General features: G+C 30.6%; 1 protein-coding gene across 1 annotated transcript in view; it reads right to left on the reverse strand.

The window, feature by feature from the left end:
- LOC142317301 (prostatic acid phosphatase-like) overlaps window positions 1-17736 on the reverse strand; it is a 106076-nt gene that overhangs the window by 30827 nt on the left and 57513 nt on the right. Inside the window, exon 5 of the mRNA XM_075353738.1 lies at window positions 12820-12943. Within this exon, the coding sequence (XP_075209853.1) occupies window positions 12820-12943 (124 nt within the window). The remainder of the gene's footprint in view (window positions 1-12819; window positions 12944-17736) is intronic.

Raw genomic sequence — 17736 nt, forward strand, 5'->3', positions numbered from 1 at the left:
TTCAAATTATTTTTTATGTTTTACATCTGTAGTTGTGTTACATAAATTAGTAACTTGGTTGATGTGCCTCATATTTATCTTCAAATCACTATCCAATCCCACAACCTCACATCATCTCAAAACAAGGATTACAGAGATGTGTTGTTTTTTCCCATAAAATATTCAATGAAACTAAAGATAAGGCTAACTTGTAAAAAACACTCTGCAAGCTTAAATAAAGTAGTTTTGGGCTAAATATTAATTATAATTATTGGGAAATAATCATTTAAGCTACCTCCAAAAGCAGAATATTTTTATCTCTATTGGTTTTGATTTTAAAATAATTTAAAATTGACATTCTCAAAGGAAGTGGAAAAAACGGTGAGTTTTCCGTTTTTCATGCCCCTAATTGGCCGATTTCAGTTAAATAATTGCAGTTTCCGATGATACCTTAATTTTTACTGTGCAAAACTGAGATACCTTTAAACATAAGCCCCATCATCTTTCAAGGTGACCATTATAGCACGGAATATTGAGATAAGACATATTATCTTACCTTAATTTTTCAAGAAAGTACTTTTGCAAGATACCATATTCTTATTGAAATAATTTCATTATTGCAAAATAAAAATTAAAAAATGAACATAATAAAATAATGAAAATTCTGTAAAACAGCACTGCTATATGTTGCAGTTTTTACGAGACCAATTGAAATTTTGTATTTATATAAGTAATATTTCTCTTATATTCATAATTTTATGCCATCTTTATTAATTTCTAATATTTCTGAATCTGTGTTAATATCAAAAGTAATGTTTATTGTTTAACCTAATTTATTTTTTAAATTTATATAATGTTCAAATAAAAGTTTGTATGCTGGTTTTAATACTTCTTTGTAAATTTTAGTAATGTTTTCAATGATACTAGTGTATATATGCTTTGTGTTTTTTCACTCAAGGTTATTTTGATAGTTGTTTTTTTATAAATATTGTTAACAGGACCAGTATAACAGGTCAGGGTTGTAAGAATTAAAAAGAAAGAAAGAGAAAATAAAAAAAAATCTAGAGGGAACCAAAAGGGATTCTTTTCAGAATACAGACAATGGCACCTACAAAAACTTTAGCGAGGCCATGTTTGGTGCAGTCGCGATAACAGTAAGCATTTGGTAATAATGAGCGAAGAGTAAGTAACGAGTATGACTGTAACTGTGTGTGTAACTGTAACTGTGAGTATGACTGTATGAGTAACTGTAGACAGTGGTTGAGTACAAGTTGTTCGCTGAGTTACTGGTAAGCAGTAGTGAAATTAACAGTATTCTACTCATTCATAATGTGTAAGGTACTGTAAAGTGAATGGTATGAACTTCAGATTTTGCTATTGTTACCTTGTTGTTAATGCGATATTATTCTCCATCAGCCATTATTGTATTTTTTGTAAAATGGAATAAATTCAGTATTTATAATTTAATTGTCATTAAATCAATGTTGTCTTTTTATTTGAATTATGAGTTTTATGCTATATATATATTTATTATTACACTGACATCAAATTTGGAACTGAAAAGAGAGTAGGTGTGTAAACACACATAATGTAACATACTAAGTTTATGAACAAATTTATTTGTTACATCATTCGTGGAACAAACAATACAAAATAAGTTAGTACATCTGTATTTGATACATGCTGTAGATCTCTATTTGATATATAACAGTCAAATGATGTCATTTCATGCCAAGCCAGACATGTATAGATTTGTCAGGGAGTAATGTGTAATTCAACATGATGAAATTTTTTCAGTATTTTCACAAACTTTCACAGTATTTTTTCACAGACTTGCTGTGTTCTTTAGTTGTGGTAGTGGTTTATCACACACATATTATAGAGATTGTTTCATAAGTGATGCCATAAATTTAGTGAATGATTTTTATCCACCACCCCATTCAGTCGCCCTAAAGCATAAGACCGAATGTCTGTGCCACGAACGGCTACTGAGCCTCGAAACAGTTTAGCGACCAGTGTCCTAACTAGCTCCTAGAGCTAATATAAAAGCATGAGCAGAATTAACGTGGTACTACCATACAACACTCGCTTGCATGTCCCACCGCTCACTTGTCATATATCACTAAAATGGGTATGCACACCCCGTCAACTACTAAAAAATATATGACTATCAATAATTAAATTTATCTCGTCAGACAGCAATTCGCTGCCACGCCTAGCTCCAACTTCTTGAAAATAAATTTCTGATTTCCCAGAAGGCTCAACCGAAATATATTAATTACATTCCAGAAGCATCAAATACTGAACCTCATCTCATCACACAATTCGTGATTAGTATTTGTCAAAACAACATGCAGAACTTCTAGGTTCATACCTTGAAGAATGGAATTAATTAAACAAGGATACTAAAATTTCAGTACATAGAAATTGAAATGAAAATTTACTGAAATACATTAGAAAAGATGGTTTAATTTGTTCCTGCCATGATGTTAGGGGGCTAATGTCTGAACTAAACATTGAATATGTTTTCACGATCATGAATTAAGTTATTGAGTATGATGAACAAATCATTGCTCAGTCTTCTCGATGCTGATTGTATTATTTTACCACCTCTACACATTAAACTAGGCCTGATGAAGAATTTTGCAAAAGCATTAGATACAGATGGAGATGGCTTTAAATAATTAGCTGAGGTTTTTTCACAATCAAGTGAAGCCAGATTAAAAGAGGGAATATTCACTAAAGACAGCAAACTAAATCCTAAAGAACCAGTTGCATGGAAGTGATTCAAAGATGTCGTTACTTGAAAACAAAAAAGCAGAAAACCACGATCAGCTTATAAATGAACTACAAAAATTTTGGCTGCAGAATGTGATGAGCGACTACTGCTGGATGATATAAAGAGAAGATTTCACTGAACACAAAAGGAAAATAAGAAAAAAGAAATTAAGAACTAAAAATCTGATGGTGATGAAGAAAAACTGATTTCAATTTAAGATTCAGAAAAAAAATTCTATTTCACCTACTTTTATCTCAGTTGCAATGTTTTTTTTATGACCTGTGTTAATTTTAAATAATATGTTTTTAGAGTAAGTTCTTGTAAGCCTCTCAATATCCTTGTTGAACTCCAAATTTGCAACAATATTATTAATTATAGTAGTATCATATCCATTTGCAACTTCTATGTATTCATATAATGTTAATTTTATGAGACCAAGGGCGATTTGATTTTTTAGGAATTGTTATTAGATGTAGGTCTTCTATATACAGATGTTTCAGTTTGGTTGTTCCTGTTTGTTTCAATATTGTCATCTAAATAATTAAACATTCTACTATATATTACCACATATTCCAAATGTGAATTTTAAATTATCATTATAAGAATTTAATTTGTCTAATATTATTAAGAATTTTCATTCTTTATTAGCAGGTTAAACATAATGAGAATACATAAAAATAAAATAGAATATTATGCATAACAAAACCTTACCTGTGGGATTTCCACTACCAACAATTATGTCACAAATATATTTACAAGATTTTGAGGATAAATTAGTACATGGCATCATCACTCATACACATAATATCCTAAAATACTTTGTTTGCGAGTCTAGGGAAAATTTTCACTCAGATTTCAGCTACCCTAGTGAAATAAGGTTATACTGAAATTTTTAGGATGTTAATTAAGTAGCAGAATTATCAATTCCTTATGGTTTTTACCTCAAAAATTGAATAACATAGGTCCAAGGACCGTATCAGAAGTAGTGTGTAAAAAATCTGTGATGAAATCCAATAAACTGGAATAAAAAACCCCATTCTTTATGTTTGACGTACAATAACTTTGTTATATGGGTAATAAACACATAAAACTTGTAGAAAATTTAATTTTTAACAAATAGTGTACGATTGTTCAAATTTTATTCAGAAACAATACATTACTACACTTGTCAGAAAAGTACTTATCTTAAAGTAAAAAAAGATTTTACTGTTAAAAAACTGGAAATTACACAATATTAAAATAAAAATTACTTAAAGTTTTTATTAATGACAGAATAAAATAACAACAGGTGGTCTACAATGTGCATACTGTATAAAGTTTAAATCATTCTGCAAGGTACATTAAGTATATCTGGTACAGTGAACTGTGCTGTCACTAGCAAAGGTTTTCTTTTCTGTGAATTTTAGTTTGATTTGCAATTGAAGGAAGCTGTACTTATTTACAACAGGGAAATATACCGCTGATAATATAGCATTCATTTTGGGTGTGTAATGGTAATGCAACAGCTGTTGCAGTAGAATATTAAATAACATCTTCAAAATCAGTTGTTTGGACCATTCATATTATCCGGTCACTTAAATACCAAGGTCTACTGCACTTTCTTCAAGAGGAATTGCTGCAGCTGCTCTAAGATGTTCTCACTGAGATGTAAAGTATACTTCCAGCACGATGACAAGCCTCCCCACTTCTCTTGTGTTGTTTCCACTCACTTAAATGATCATTTCCTTGAGAAATGGATCAGTCATGGAGGTTCATATTCCTAGCCATCAAGATTGGTTTATCTAACACCTTTAATTTTTTGTGTCTGGGGATGTATGAAAAATATTGTATACAAACCAAAAATACATTCTCGTGAGATAATTGTCTGCATTTTGGATGTGGCTGAGCAACTTAAGGAGAGGCCTGCAGAACTAAAAAGAGTAACAAAAGCAGTACAGAATCGTGCCAAGAAATGTGTTGTAAATGGGAAGGGCTCATTCTTACAGACGCAATTTTTCTAACTTTAATTTTTTTTATTCATCTTATTTTACATCATTTTGTTCAGAATTAAATTTTCTACAATCTTTTTAAAAGTTATCACATAAAAAAATGGTTTTTTATCCCAATTTATTATTGTTTTTCACCCCAGATTTCTCAACAACTACTGTAGATACTGTTCTGGGTACTATTTATTCAATTTTTCTGGTTAAAAGCTATAATAAATTTTGCCCCCTAATTAACATACTAAAAATTTTTGGTACACCTCTTTTCACCGGGGTATTACAATGAAGCATTTTAGAATATATGTTTGAACTTTTTCCATTACTTTCATGAGCTGAATAAATAATGAAAGTCCCAGGAGGACTTTGTGATACATCTCGTATATAACTTTGAATCATAAAATTAACACTTATACAAATATGATTAATACAGCAATGATTAATACAGTATCATAATAACAAATAAAAGTTAAATAATGAAATAAACATCATAAAGCATTTGAAAATTTATGATATACTTGAATAATATTTATAAAAAACAACTATAAAAATACTATTTTATATACAACTATATAACTACATACAACTATAAATATTGTATTTTTACCTTATAACAATAAATAACAAGATACACTAATAATATCCCTAAAAACTGCAAAACTTACAATGAAGGCAGCATATCATACAAACTTAATAACCACACAATAAAATATTTAAAAACAAAAATAAAAATAAAAATAAAGTGTGTGAAATTTATAAAATTAAATGTTATGGTTGTGATGGTATTTATATAAAAAAACAACAACAAAAAACAAATAGATCCTTTAAAACTTGATTTCTTGAACATTATATAAATTAAAAAAATAAAATAGATTTATCTAATATGGGACATCTAAGTTAGAACATTTTAGAAACAAAAATTAATTAATAAAGGTGAAAAAATTAAATATATAAATATACACAAAATTTCAATTGATAAACAATCAGACAGTGTTTGAGGACGACAGTTGGACCTACAAATATTGCAACATATAGCAGCACTTGTGTAAACTAATATGCAATTTTCATTATTTTAGTATTTTTATATTTTTATTACGCAATAAATGTATTATTTCAATCATGAATGAGGATGCAGGATCCTGCAAAAGTATTTTGCTGAAAAATTATTGTTAGATATGTCTTATCTTAAGATTTTGCAATAGGTGGTTTATTTAATAGAATTTAAATATAATTTAACAGAATAGAGGAATAACATGAATCTTAAACAGATTAATTTCAGTAAAATAATTAAAAATAATACAATATTAAAAAAAACCAACATAATTTTACATAACTACAGTCATGTAATAAAACTGTAATGTTTTCTGTGAAAGCTAACATTTCAATGCACATTGGAGAGACTTTATTAACAATATACACAATTTTTCTGCAAATCCCATATACCTCAGAAGATAATTATAATTAATTCTATTTTGGTCAAAAGCACATTAGACAAATAGGCTAACTATTTTTTTATAAATATGTAGCCATCAGACTCAAATAAGCTTTTCTTTCTTAGTCCCAGAACCTTATTTCTCTAAAAATGAAAATATGTATTCTAAAAAGTATTGTTTCATCTCAGAACATTTAATTTCTCAAAATTTGGGATGAAATGAGAATCCAGAAGTTTAAAGAATTTGCCACTGCAAAAAAGTCCTTAAATAGGCAATAACGATTTCAAAGAGTTTGTGGATTTGCTACTTCATTACTTAATCTGACTTGTATTCTTCCTGAACAGCATAGGTGGAATATGTTTCTATAATGAAATATTCACAATTTTTTAATGTCCAAGTCTGTAATGGCAGCACACATTCGAGGTGCGAGAATAAAGTAATGAGACTGATTTTTCTTTGCAAGATGTGGCAACCCTGCAGCTTGCATAGGCACACAATCTTTTACCTTGGTCTGTCAGCTACTTCTAGTCCAAGCTGCACAATGATGCAACTGTTCAGTCGTGAGTTTTGCTGTAATAAGTGAACATGTGTTTGTGTCTCTCATCACAGAAATGAAACTGCAAAATATTGCGCAACGGTATGCCATTTCTTTTTGCATTAAATCGGGTGAAAACGCGACGACAACTTATGGTAAGCTTCAGAAGGCTTTTGGAGAGGAGGTTTATGTCAAGAGCTCAAGTTTTTCGGTGGCATAAAATTTTTAGTGAATGCAGAACGAATGTTGAAGATGAAGACCGCAGTGGACGACCATCAACCTCACGGACAGATGTCAACTTGACCAGAGTGCGTGAAATCGTACGGTCTGATCAAAGATTATCCGTGAAAATGATTGCAGAAGAACTCAACATCGATCGAGAAACGGTTCGTCTAATATTAACTGAAGATCTTGGTTTGAGAAAGATTTGTGCAAAAATGGTCCCCAAAAATCTCGCACAACAGCGAGAAACACGGAAAAATGTGGCAGCCAATCTGTTAAAGCAAACGGAAATCTATCCAGATTTGTTGAGCTGTGTTATCACTGGTGATGAAGGTTGGTTTTTTCAATACGATACAGAGACAAAACTCAAAGTTCGCAATGGTGCTCAAAGGGATCACCCAGACCAAAAAAAGCTCGCATGTCAAAGTCAAAAGTGAAATGCATGCTTGTGTGCTTCTTCGATTCCAAGGGAATTGTTCATAAAGATTGGGTGCCTCCTGGACAAACAGTTAACCAATATTTCTACAAAGAAATTTTAGAAAGACTTCGTAAACAAGTTCTTTGTGTCCGTGCCAACATTGCTGATAATTGGATTCTGCATCACGATAATGCACCATCCCATACTGCTCTGTCAGTACTGCAATTTTTAACCTCAAAACAAATTTCAGTACTACCACAGCCACCTTATTCACCAGATATCGCTCCGTGCGATATCCAATTCCAAGAGTTAAAATGGCGGTCAAGGGACACCATTTTCAAACAACACAAGATGTGGGTCTTGGAGGATATTACAGAAGATGAGTTACAGAAATGTTACCATCAATGGCAGAAGCGCCGGAATAAGTGTGTGCAATCAGAGGGGAACTACTTTGAAGGAGACAACACTAAACATGACTAAAACGGTAAGCAACATTTTTTTTCACATCAGTCTCATTACTTTATTGTTGCACCTCGTATCTAAAAAAAAAATGTTTATTTCATAACAGTGACCACAGTTCAAGGATTTCTGGGAGAAAGTTTTCTTTTTTAACTCTTTTTAATGTGAAATGATAATGCCGATGCACACTGCAGCACCAAGGAAACTTGGTGTAGCAGTTTAAGGTGATTAAGGTCTCATTATTGCTTTTGCCAGACAGTGCTCAACAAACTATAATATAAATTGTTCAATTATCATACGAATTTTGTATAGAAATTTTTTACCACCTGTTCAGTAAACTGAGATTTTAACCATTCTGTACTCTGATTATTAAACATTTAAGTACCTAAAAATAGTTTGCCAAACAGCAGTTTGAAAGTGAATAGAAGAAAGATATTAATGAATGTTTAAAACACTGGTAGTGTACTTATTTGGCACTGAAATAAGGAAACAGGTAATGTGGTAAAAAAATCCAGGTATTGATGGACACATGTGAAAGGAATGTGTGTGGAACTGTTTTGAGTGTAATAAAATTTTATTTATCTTTCAAGGGGTTTTTTATTTAAAGCCTTAACCTTTTTAAAAAATCCCTATCTAATTACAACAAAAAAAAAAAAAACATTCTAAGTGATTAGAAATTGTTTTGCTAAAAGTGTCCAAACAATTTCTCTGATAGGGCAGCATTGTAGAATGCTGTTAAAATGCTAAAACAATCACTTGGTAGATTTACAAGTAAACCAATTTATCAGTTTAAGTCTATGATTGTTTACATATAGATTACAAAAGGTATAAGAGTAGGCTTACTATATATATATATATATATATATATATAAAATTGAATGTTTGTTTGTTTGTCTCGTCCATGCCATTCACCTGATTGCGATGAAACTTTCATGAGTTGTTGTATGCACGCCTGTGAAGGTTTCTGAAGTAGTCTGGTCCCACTAGGTGACACAGGGATCGAAATATTTAAAAAAATTGTATTTATGGTCTGAATTGGTTCCTATTCCGAATATCTATTAGTTACGTGAAACCATATCGAAGAGGTACCTGTTAAGAGCCAGACTAAGGAATGATTCCTGAAAAAGGGCAGCAGCTCTTTCAGTAGTTGTTAAGGGTGTAGGCCAGGAGGATTTGAACGGCCATATCAACATCACTCAATCATCTGAGTACTGTGCAGCTGAAAGCAATGGAAATGTCTCTGCATTTTCATGCAACAAAGATGGAGGCTTAGAAAATTTAAAGAGAGAAATGGATACATTAAATGTAGATGTAGTAGGAATTAGCGAGGTTTGGTGGGAAGATAAAAACAACTTTTGGTGGTGATTTTAGAATAAACTCGGCTTCAAATAAAGGGCAGGCAGGAGTGGTTTTGTAATGAACAAGAAGAAAGGGAAGAAAGTAGAGTATTTCAAAATGCATAGCAACAGAAGCATTGCAATAAGGATAAAGTCAAAACCTAACCCGACAAACGATTGTTAACGTCTATATGCCTACAAGTACCATGATGATGATAAGGTAGAGTAGTATACAAAGGTAGTGTATACAAAGAAATTGAAGCAATTAAACACATAAAAGGGATGAAAGTTTAATAATAGTTGGAGATTGAAATGCAAGCATTGGAAAAGGCAGGGAAGGAAATATTGTGGGTGAATATGGACTGGGCAAAAGTAATGAAAAAGGGGACCGACTTATAGAGTTTTACACGAAATATAATTTAGTAATTGCCAACACCCAGTTTAAAAATAATAATAGAAGAATATACACAAGGAAAAAGCCAGATGATACAGCAAGATATCAGATAGGAATCATGGTTAAGCAAAGATTTAGAAATCAACTTGTCGACTGCAAAACTTACCCTGGAGCAAACATTGATAGCGACCATAATTTAGTGATAATGAAATGTAGATTGGGGTTTAAAAACCTGAAGAAAAGGTGTCAGATGAATCTGTGGAATTTAGAGAAGCTTAAGGAAGAGGAGGTAAAGAAGATTTTTGACGAAAACATTGCAAGAAGTTTGATTAAAAAAATAAGGTAGAAAATGTAGAAGGAGAATGGGAGAATGTTAAAAAGGAAATTCTTAAATCAGCAAAAGCAAACTTAGGTGGAACAAAGAGAACTGGTTGAAAACCATGGGTATCAGAGGATGTATTGCAGCTGATGGATGAACGTAAAAAATATAAGAATGCTAGTGATAAAGAAAGTAAAAGGAAATATCGACAATTAAGAAATACTACAAACAGTAAGTGCAAACTTAAAGAATTATTAAAGAAAAGTGTTCAGAAGTAGAAAGAGAAATGATCAGTGATAAAGTAGATGAAGCATACAGGAAAGATAAGGAAAATTTTGTGGTACATAAATTAAAATCTAATAATGTGTTAAAGACGGTACACCAATTTATAATACGAAAGCAAAGGTCGTTAGGTGGATGGAATATATTAAAGAGCTATACGGAGAATATGAATTAGAAAATGGTGTTAGAGAAAGAAGAAAGAAGAAGAGAAAGAAGAAGAGGTCGGAGAAGATGAAAGGGAAGAAACAATAGTGAGATCTAAATTTAAGAGAGCATTAAAAGATTTGAATGGCAGAAAAGCTCCAGGAATAGATGGAATACCTGCAGAATTACAGCGCAGTGCAAGTGAGAAAGCGACAGATAGATTATACAAACTGGTGTGTAATATTTACAAAAAAGAGGAAGTTGAATCAGACTAGAAAAATAGTGTTATAGTTATGATATCAGAGAAAGCAGGAGAAAATAAATCTGAAAAATACATGCATTTTTGATGCAAGTCATGAATCAAAAATCTTAATTAGAATTCTGTACAGAAGATTTGAGAGGAGAGTGGAAGAAGTGTTAGGAGAAGACCAATTTGGTTTCAGGAAAAGTATAGGGACAAGGGAAGCAATTTTAGGCCTCAGATTAATAGTAGAAGGAAGATTAAAGAAAAACAAACCGACATACTTGGCGTTTATAGACCTAGGAAAGGCATTTGATAACGTAGACTGGAATAAAATGTTCAGCATTTAAAAAAAATTAGGGTTCAAATACAGAGATGGAAGAACAATTGTTAACACTTACAGGAACCAAACAGCAACAGTAATAATACACAGTAATACACAGTAAACAGAACATAAGAAAGAAGCCGTAATAAGAAAAGGAATCTGACAAGGATGTTCCCTATCTCCATTACTTTTTAATCTTTACATAGAACTAACAGTTAATGATGTTAAAGAGCAATTTAGACCCGCAGTAACAGTACAAGGTAAAAAGATAATGATGCTATTGATTTTCTGATACAGTAATTCTAGCTGAGAGTAAAAAGGATTTAGAAGGAACAATGAACGGCTTGGATGAAGTCCTACGCAAAAACTACTACATGAAAATAAACAAGAACAAAACAAAAGTAATGAAATGTAGTAGAAATAATGTAGATGGACCACTGAATATAAAAATTAGAAGAGATAAGATTACGAAGGTAGATGAATTTTGTTATTTGGGAAGTATAATTATGACAGATGGACGAAGGAGTACAATATAAAATGCTGAATAACACAGGAAAAAAGATCTCTTTCAAAAGGTTTTTGAAAGTATATGTTTGGTGCGTAGCTTTATATGGAAGTAAAACTTGGACGATCGGAGTACCTGAGAAGAAAAGATTAGAAGCTTTTGAAATGTGGTGCTATAGGAGAATGTTAAAAATCAGATTGGTGGATAAAAAGGCAAATGAAAGGGTGTTGTGGCAAATTGATGAAGAAAGAAGCATTTGGAAAAATATAGTTAAAAGAAAGGACAGACTTATATTAAGAAACATATTAAGACAGTCATCCTGGAATAGTCGCTTTGATATTGGAGGGACAGGTAGTTGGGAAAAATTGTACAGGCAGGCAACATTTGGAATATGTAAAACAAATTGTTAGGGACGTAGGATGTAGGGGATATACCGAAATTAAACAACTGACACTAGATAGGTAATCATGGAGAGGCACATCAAACCAAAAAACATGAAAATAAATATTTTTTTAAAAATGGACCTGCTAGGTGGAGTTGGGGTTGAGATATTTTGAAAAATTGTATTTTTGTTCTGATTTGGCCTATATTCAGAATATGTGTTACTTGCATAAAAAGAAAAATACCTCTGCAAAAAATGGACCCACTACATGACACTGGGGTTGAGATATTTGGAAAAATATTGGCTTATACTCAGAATATATATTAGTTACGTAAAAAGAAATATTTTTGGAAAGGGGGAAAAGGAAAGAAGGCAAAAAGGGAAAGGTTAAAGTTTGTGAAGTATTGTAATTTTCAATTTTTAATGTTTTATCAGACTTTAATTCTAAAATTATTAACTGCTATTAATACACATAAAAATATATCACCTGGTTAACACTCTTGATTTTTTAAGCTAAATGAAAGTATATTTTTTATAAATCTATACTGACTTGAAATTTAAATTTTTAAAAACTAACTGCATAATTAACCATTTTAAAAATTTTATAAATATACTTAATCAAACCAAAGATGATTAATAGTTATGAAAGATGGCCGAAAACATTTTAAAGTAAATTTAAAAAAAATGTTTTTAATACACAATTTGGTTTGGTGTATTGTAATAAAAGTTAAATTTTAAATTAACATTATCTCACTCATGAACAAAAACATTGAACAAATCAGACATTTTGATTTTACAGTAATTTATTCACAAAATACATGTATGATTCACTATTTCAATTTTATAAATTAATTCAATGCAAAATTTCGGTACCCCCAAAATACAAACTAAGCCCTGATCATTTCAGTGTAGCTTTTCACGTTGAATTTACCATGTCTATGATAACCATAAATTAGAAAAACATAAAAGCAACGTCAAAGTAAAAAAAAATTAATTTTAAACCTCTAATCATCACAATTTCAGTAAATCTATTCTAAGTATTAAAGGGTAATAAATATCTAAATAGCAATAAATTCTTACTCTTACCAGACTTAAGTCTTTTCTGTTCAGGAGAATAGGTTTGTAAAGAATAAATATGAGCAGCAGCCGTTTTAATTGGATTTGGATATATAGTATCTGTCCACTCAGGTAATTTATAACTATGTAGAGTCTATAAAAAAATAGAAAATTATTATATTCGCCAAATAAATGTTATTTCTTCAGATCACAACAAAAAAGATAATATGACCAAAGAAACTATCAGATGAAATAAGTTACCATAAAAAAAAAAAATATTACAGAGAAGTACAGTACAATTAACTCTTACATTAGTTGAGACTATTAATTAATTGAACATACAGGAAATACAAAATATATTTGATACATACCTCCCAAACAAAACATGATGATTCAAATGTACACAGTATTGAACCACTGTTATGATTCAACTATGGCTTATTTTTTGGTAAATGATACATCTTATGACAGCTTTGTGGTTACATACTGAAAGGAGGAATTGGCTGATGTCACCCAAAAATGAGATAAGGTGATCAGTTAGAAACAGTTACATGTTAACAGGCAGAAAGCCTAATATTTTAGTAAGAAAATATGAACTTATTAAAAAATTAATGGCACTTTAATTGGTTCTCAAAATGTACATGCCCAGGACAAAGATGGTTACAACTGTCCTTTACTAAATACATATCATGCTACATAAGGTCAAAATTTTCCTAAAAACCAGTGCTTTATTTGCTTATTTTTTTATAAAAAAGCCATTTACGAAATTGTATTTCTTTAATAATTAAGATAGTCATATTGAGATTAAGATAGTCATATTATTATTAAGATAGTCATATTATTATTAAGATAGATATTGTTATTAAGATAGTCATATTAAGATAGTCATAATAATTAAGAAGTCATATTGGATAGCATTAAATCTATGCGTGGAAATACTTTTTGTCCTTTCTTGACCAAATTTTAACTCCTAAACAAGACCTTAAGTTTTCTACAATTTTCATTACATACAATTTAGTCTGGTGCCATCTATAAGACCAGATGAACCATTGAAATTCCTTGAAGAATGGCAACTGTTCCCTGTTTTAATATTACTGTATGAGAGTTAGACTAACTCGGATTTAAACTGTTTAGAAATTCACTTGAATATTGTACTGCATTGTTTGTGTCTATGAAATAACCATGTTGATACTACTGCATATTATTCAGTCTTTAAAATTTTTATTTATTTTTTGTAGTTTCATTTTTTAGACCCACTAAAGGAGAATTATATAAAATCTACCTGGCAAGGCATTTATAATGTTACCAAATAACAATGACATATATTAAGATAATTTGAGGGGAAGATCAATCACATTTTTAATGGCCTGTATAAGACATAATATATACCCTTTTATGATGTACTTTAAGACGAAAGACAAATTTTTATTTTTGGGTTTTACTTTCAGTTCTCATGTTTTCTGCAAGAAGCTGAATTTTTATTTGTCAACGAGTATGTACAATGTTTTATATATTTCTTAATAATTTCAAAATTTGTTCATTTTAATTGTTTGGTAACACATAGTAACTGTATCCCTTAGCAACCATATTTATTTTAAATGCTACATATGATATTAATAATTTAAGTTGGATTGCATTTTCAAAGTGTGTTTTTGAAACAAAGGATGTGTTTTGTATCACAATAAATACCTTGTGTAACTGATCTTTGTTTATTTTATGAGTTTTACATGGCATGGTAGCAGAGCAGGCAGTTATCAAAGCAATGTGGTTTTTTTTCTTTTATTTACTTCAAGTTGGCAAACTGTAGACTATTTTATTTCAATGATGTAGAAAACAAACAAAAGTGAAATACTTACAGGCGAAGAAAATTATACAAGTTTGCACATTATTGTATAGAACATGTTTGGAGTGTGATACTTTGTTACAAGCCTGAGATTGGAAATGCTGATTACACTGATGAAGCATAATTTTTGTTTCCTAACATGCGTTACATGATTTTAATCTAGTTTTTGATGCTGAAAATTAATATGAACTCAATCCTTTATAATATAAAGATTTTTAAATTTTTTAATGTATAATTAGTATTTTAAGCTCCTATATTGTATTTTGTTAGCTCGTTTTCTACTGTTTAACTTTGTTAACATAATTTGCAAGCTATAAATAAACAATCCTAGACAAAGAATTAAATCATATCATAATCACATATTATGACATCATATCTAATACTGAAGAGTGAACATTCATGAACAAGATTAATCATATCTGTGCAGGTCAAAACATGTAGCTGAAAACACAGCTGTGTTGTTTGTATTAAGCACTGGATTTAGGAATGAATTAAATTTTGTTCAGGCTTATTGCTGTCTTTGTATGTTAACAGTGCAGTATCATAATGCCTTGAAATTATGTAAATGATGTGGATGCCTTTTGTTATGTATGTGGCGAGTTTACCGTAAAATCTAATAGAAAAAACATTATACCTTTTAATTAAAAAAGCATATCATTTGTACTTCAGTGTAAAATTGGTCATCAGGATAAGACGTGGGCTCCTCATATAGTATGCACTAATTGTTTGTATATTTAAGAGGATGGCTGAAAGGTACATATGGTTTGGCATGAACCAAAGTATCATGTAATCAATTGTTACTTTTGTAAAATATCCTTCATTGCAATCTGCAATCAGGCCTGTACCTCAAGTGAAATTATTCCAGTTTCTGAGCCACTTGTGAATATATGTTTCGAAAGAAGCAAAGAATCTGGCAGTACTGAAGTAAATGATTTTGAATTATCTTCCAATAACCCACAGCTTATATCACAAGGTGAATTAAATTACTCAATTAGGGATTTAAATTTACCAAAAAATTAAGCTGAACTGTTAGGATCAAGACTACAAGGTTGGAATTTACTTAGAAAGAAATACAAAAATTTAATATTATATTATATTATATCATAAAATATTTCACAGACATGTGACAAACACTGTGAACATTTCCACAAAGACATTTTGGAATTGATCAACATGCTAACTAGCTGATTACTGTTGGACATTAATTCAAGATGTGCCTGAAGCTATTTATAAAAGAAAAGCATCAGTGAAATCATTCTAACACACGTATAGCCATGCAAAATTATAAATTTTACAGATTTTAACTATTTTCCCTTATTTTATTTTTTTTTAAGCATAATTTATTTAAAACTAAGGGTGATAGAAAAATTGTATTTGTAGATATGATATATGTAAAGTATGGAAAAAAGCAATTCAAGAAATTGTATCAACCTGAAAGAAAGCATTTTTTCTTTAGGCGCAAAACCTTTTTTAAAATTAGCTAGTTCTATCACTGCCCAAGAGGTATGGTTGAAATTAAAATAAATCTATATCATAGTCTCAGGATTTGCTAAGGTACAAAATTCTAGCAAAGTTTAATGAAGTTCAAATGAAAATGACACTTATACAAAACTATATAGATTATGATGATATGCATGCTAGGCTTGACCACATTTACAACACAAGGCATGAGTTGCCAATAGAAGATGGTCTTGCCAACCGAATTTAGACATGGTCTAAATTACAGAAACAACTCACATCTTATGAACTGAGTTTAAAAGAACGTGGGGAAAATATAAAGCGACATCCCAGGGGAAGACACCCGCCTAATGACGTTCTGGTCACCACACCACCCTTTCGTTCCTTGCCCTGTTGGGCTTTAATGGGAGTCGTCTATTACCCTCTGACTTTTATACATCTCATATTAATAAGCCTTGCCTTGTTTGGATGCTAACCAATATGCAAATGCATCAGTGATTTAATATCTCAGCTTATATATAAAGTGACAGCTATGTTATCCAAACTCAAGGTCAATTTTCAACCCAGGAAGATTGTCACAATCACATGAAATGTTTTTCTAGTGGAAAGTTAGGCCATCTCTCTAAAAATTATAAAGTGGGATTTATTCATCTTAAATGCATGTTAAAGGGTCTTAAACGAAATGAATGTCCATCTAGTAAGAAACACTGTGCTATGGTTGTATAAGGCTTTGAAAAATTCATTTTGAATGAATGGTTTATTGATAGTCCATACTCCATATAGGGTCATACTCCATATAGGGTCAATCCATTTAAAGAGTCCAAAAAAACATAAGCTGGTTGTTTGACAAATTCAAAAAAATTGAAACACCCACTTCTTACCTATTTTTTTGATTGTAAGGATTTACGTAAAAAATCGTAACTAACAAATTATTGGTCCTGGAAGGGAACAAAAAGCAATTTAATCATATTTAAACTCTCTAAGTTGTGCAAATTTGATATTTTTATCACCAGGTCCATCAGTTATTTGAATTTAAAAAATTAGTTTTCAAAAATTCATAAAGCTTTAGCGATAAGTAGTATATCATAATTAATATTATTTATGGTAAAACACCAACATATAAAAATAATTCAAATTCTGTATGCCATCCCAGCTTTTTGAAAAAAAATTATCAGAAGTGAAATTTCACAGTTTTCATGCTCAACTTTATTGCTAATTTTCTCATAGAAAGAAAAGAGATAGGTAAATTAACTACTGGACCAATCTTTTACCTTGAGAAAATATGATTAAATTGCTTTTTGTTTCATCCTACCAGGACCAACAGTTTTTTAGTTACGATTCTTTCCATAAACCCAATCACAAAAATGGCCGCCACAGGTAAACTGCTATAATTGAAACTTAATTGTTTACTACTACTTGTTTCAGGACCATAAAACTATTTTTTTAAATTTTTTATTTAAAGATCCTGAAAAGTAGGAAAGAAGTGTGTAAGTTTCAATTTTTTTGAATTGGTCAAGCAACCACCCCATGGGTCACTTCAAATGAATAAATTGGATCGGTATGATAATTTTACTTCTTTTGATATATCTAAGAAGACATAAGTGCCAAGCATGACTGTCCCAAGTTTATGTTATTGGTATTGGATA

This window comes from Lycorma delicatula, chromosome 1 (assembly GCF_047948215.1).
Source record: "Lycorma delicatula isolate Av1 chromosome 1, ASM4794821v1, whole genome shotgun sequence".
NCBI classification, from domain to species: domain Eukaryota; kingdom Metazoa; phylum Arthropoda; class Insecta; order Hemiptera; family Fulgoridae; genus Lycorma; species Lycorma delicatula.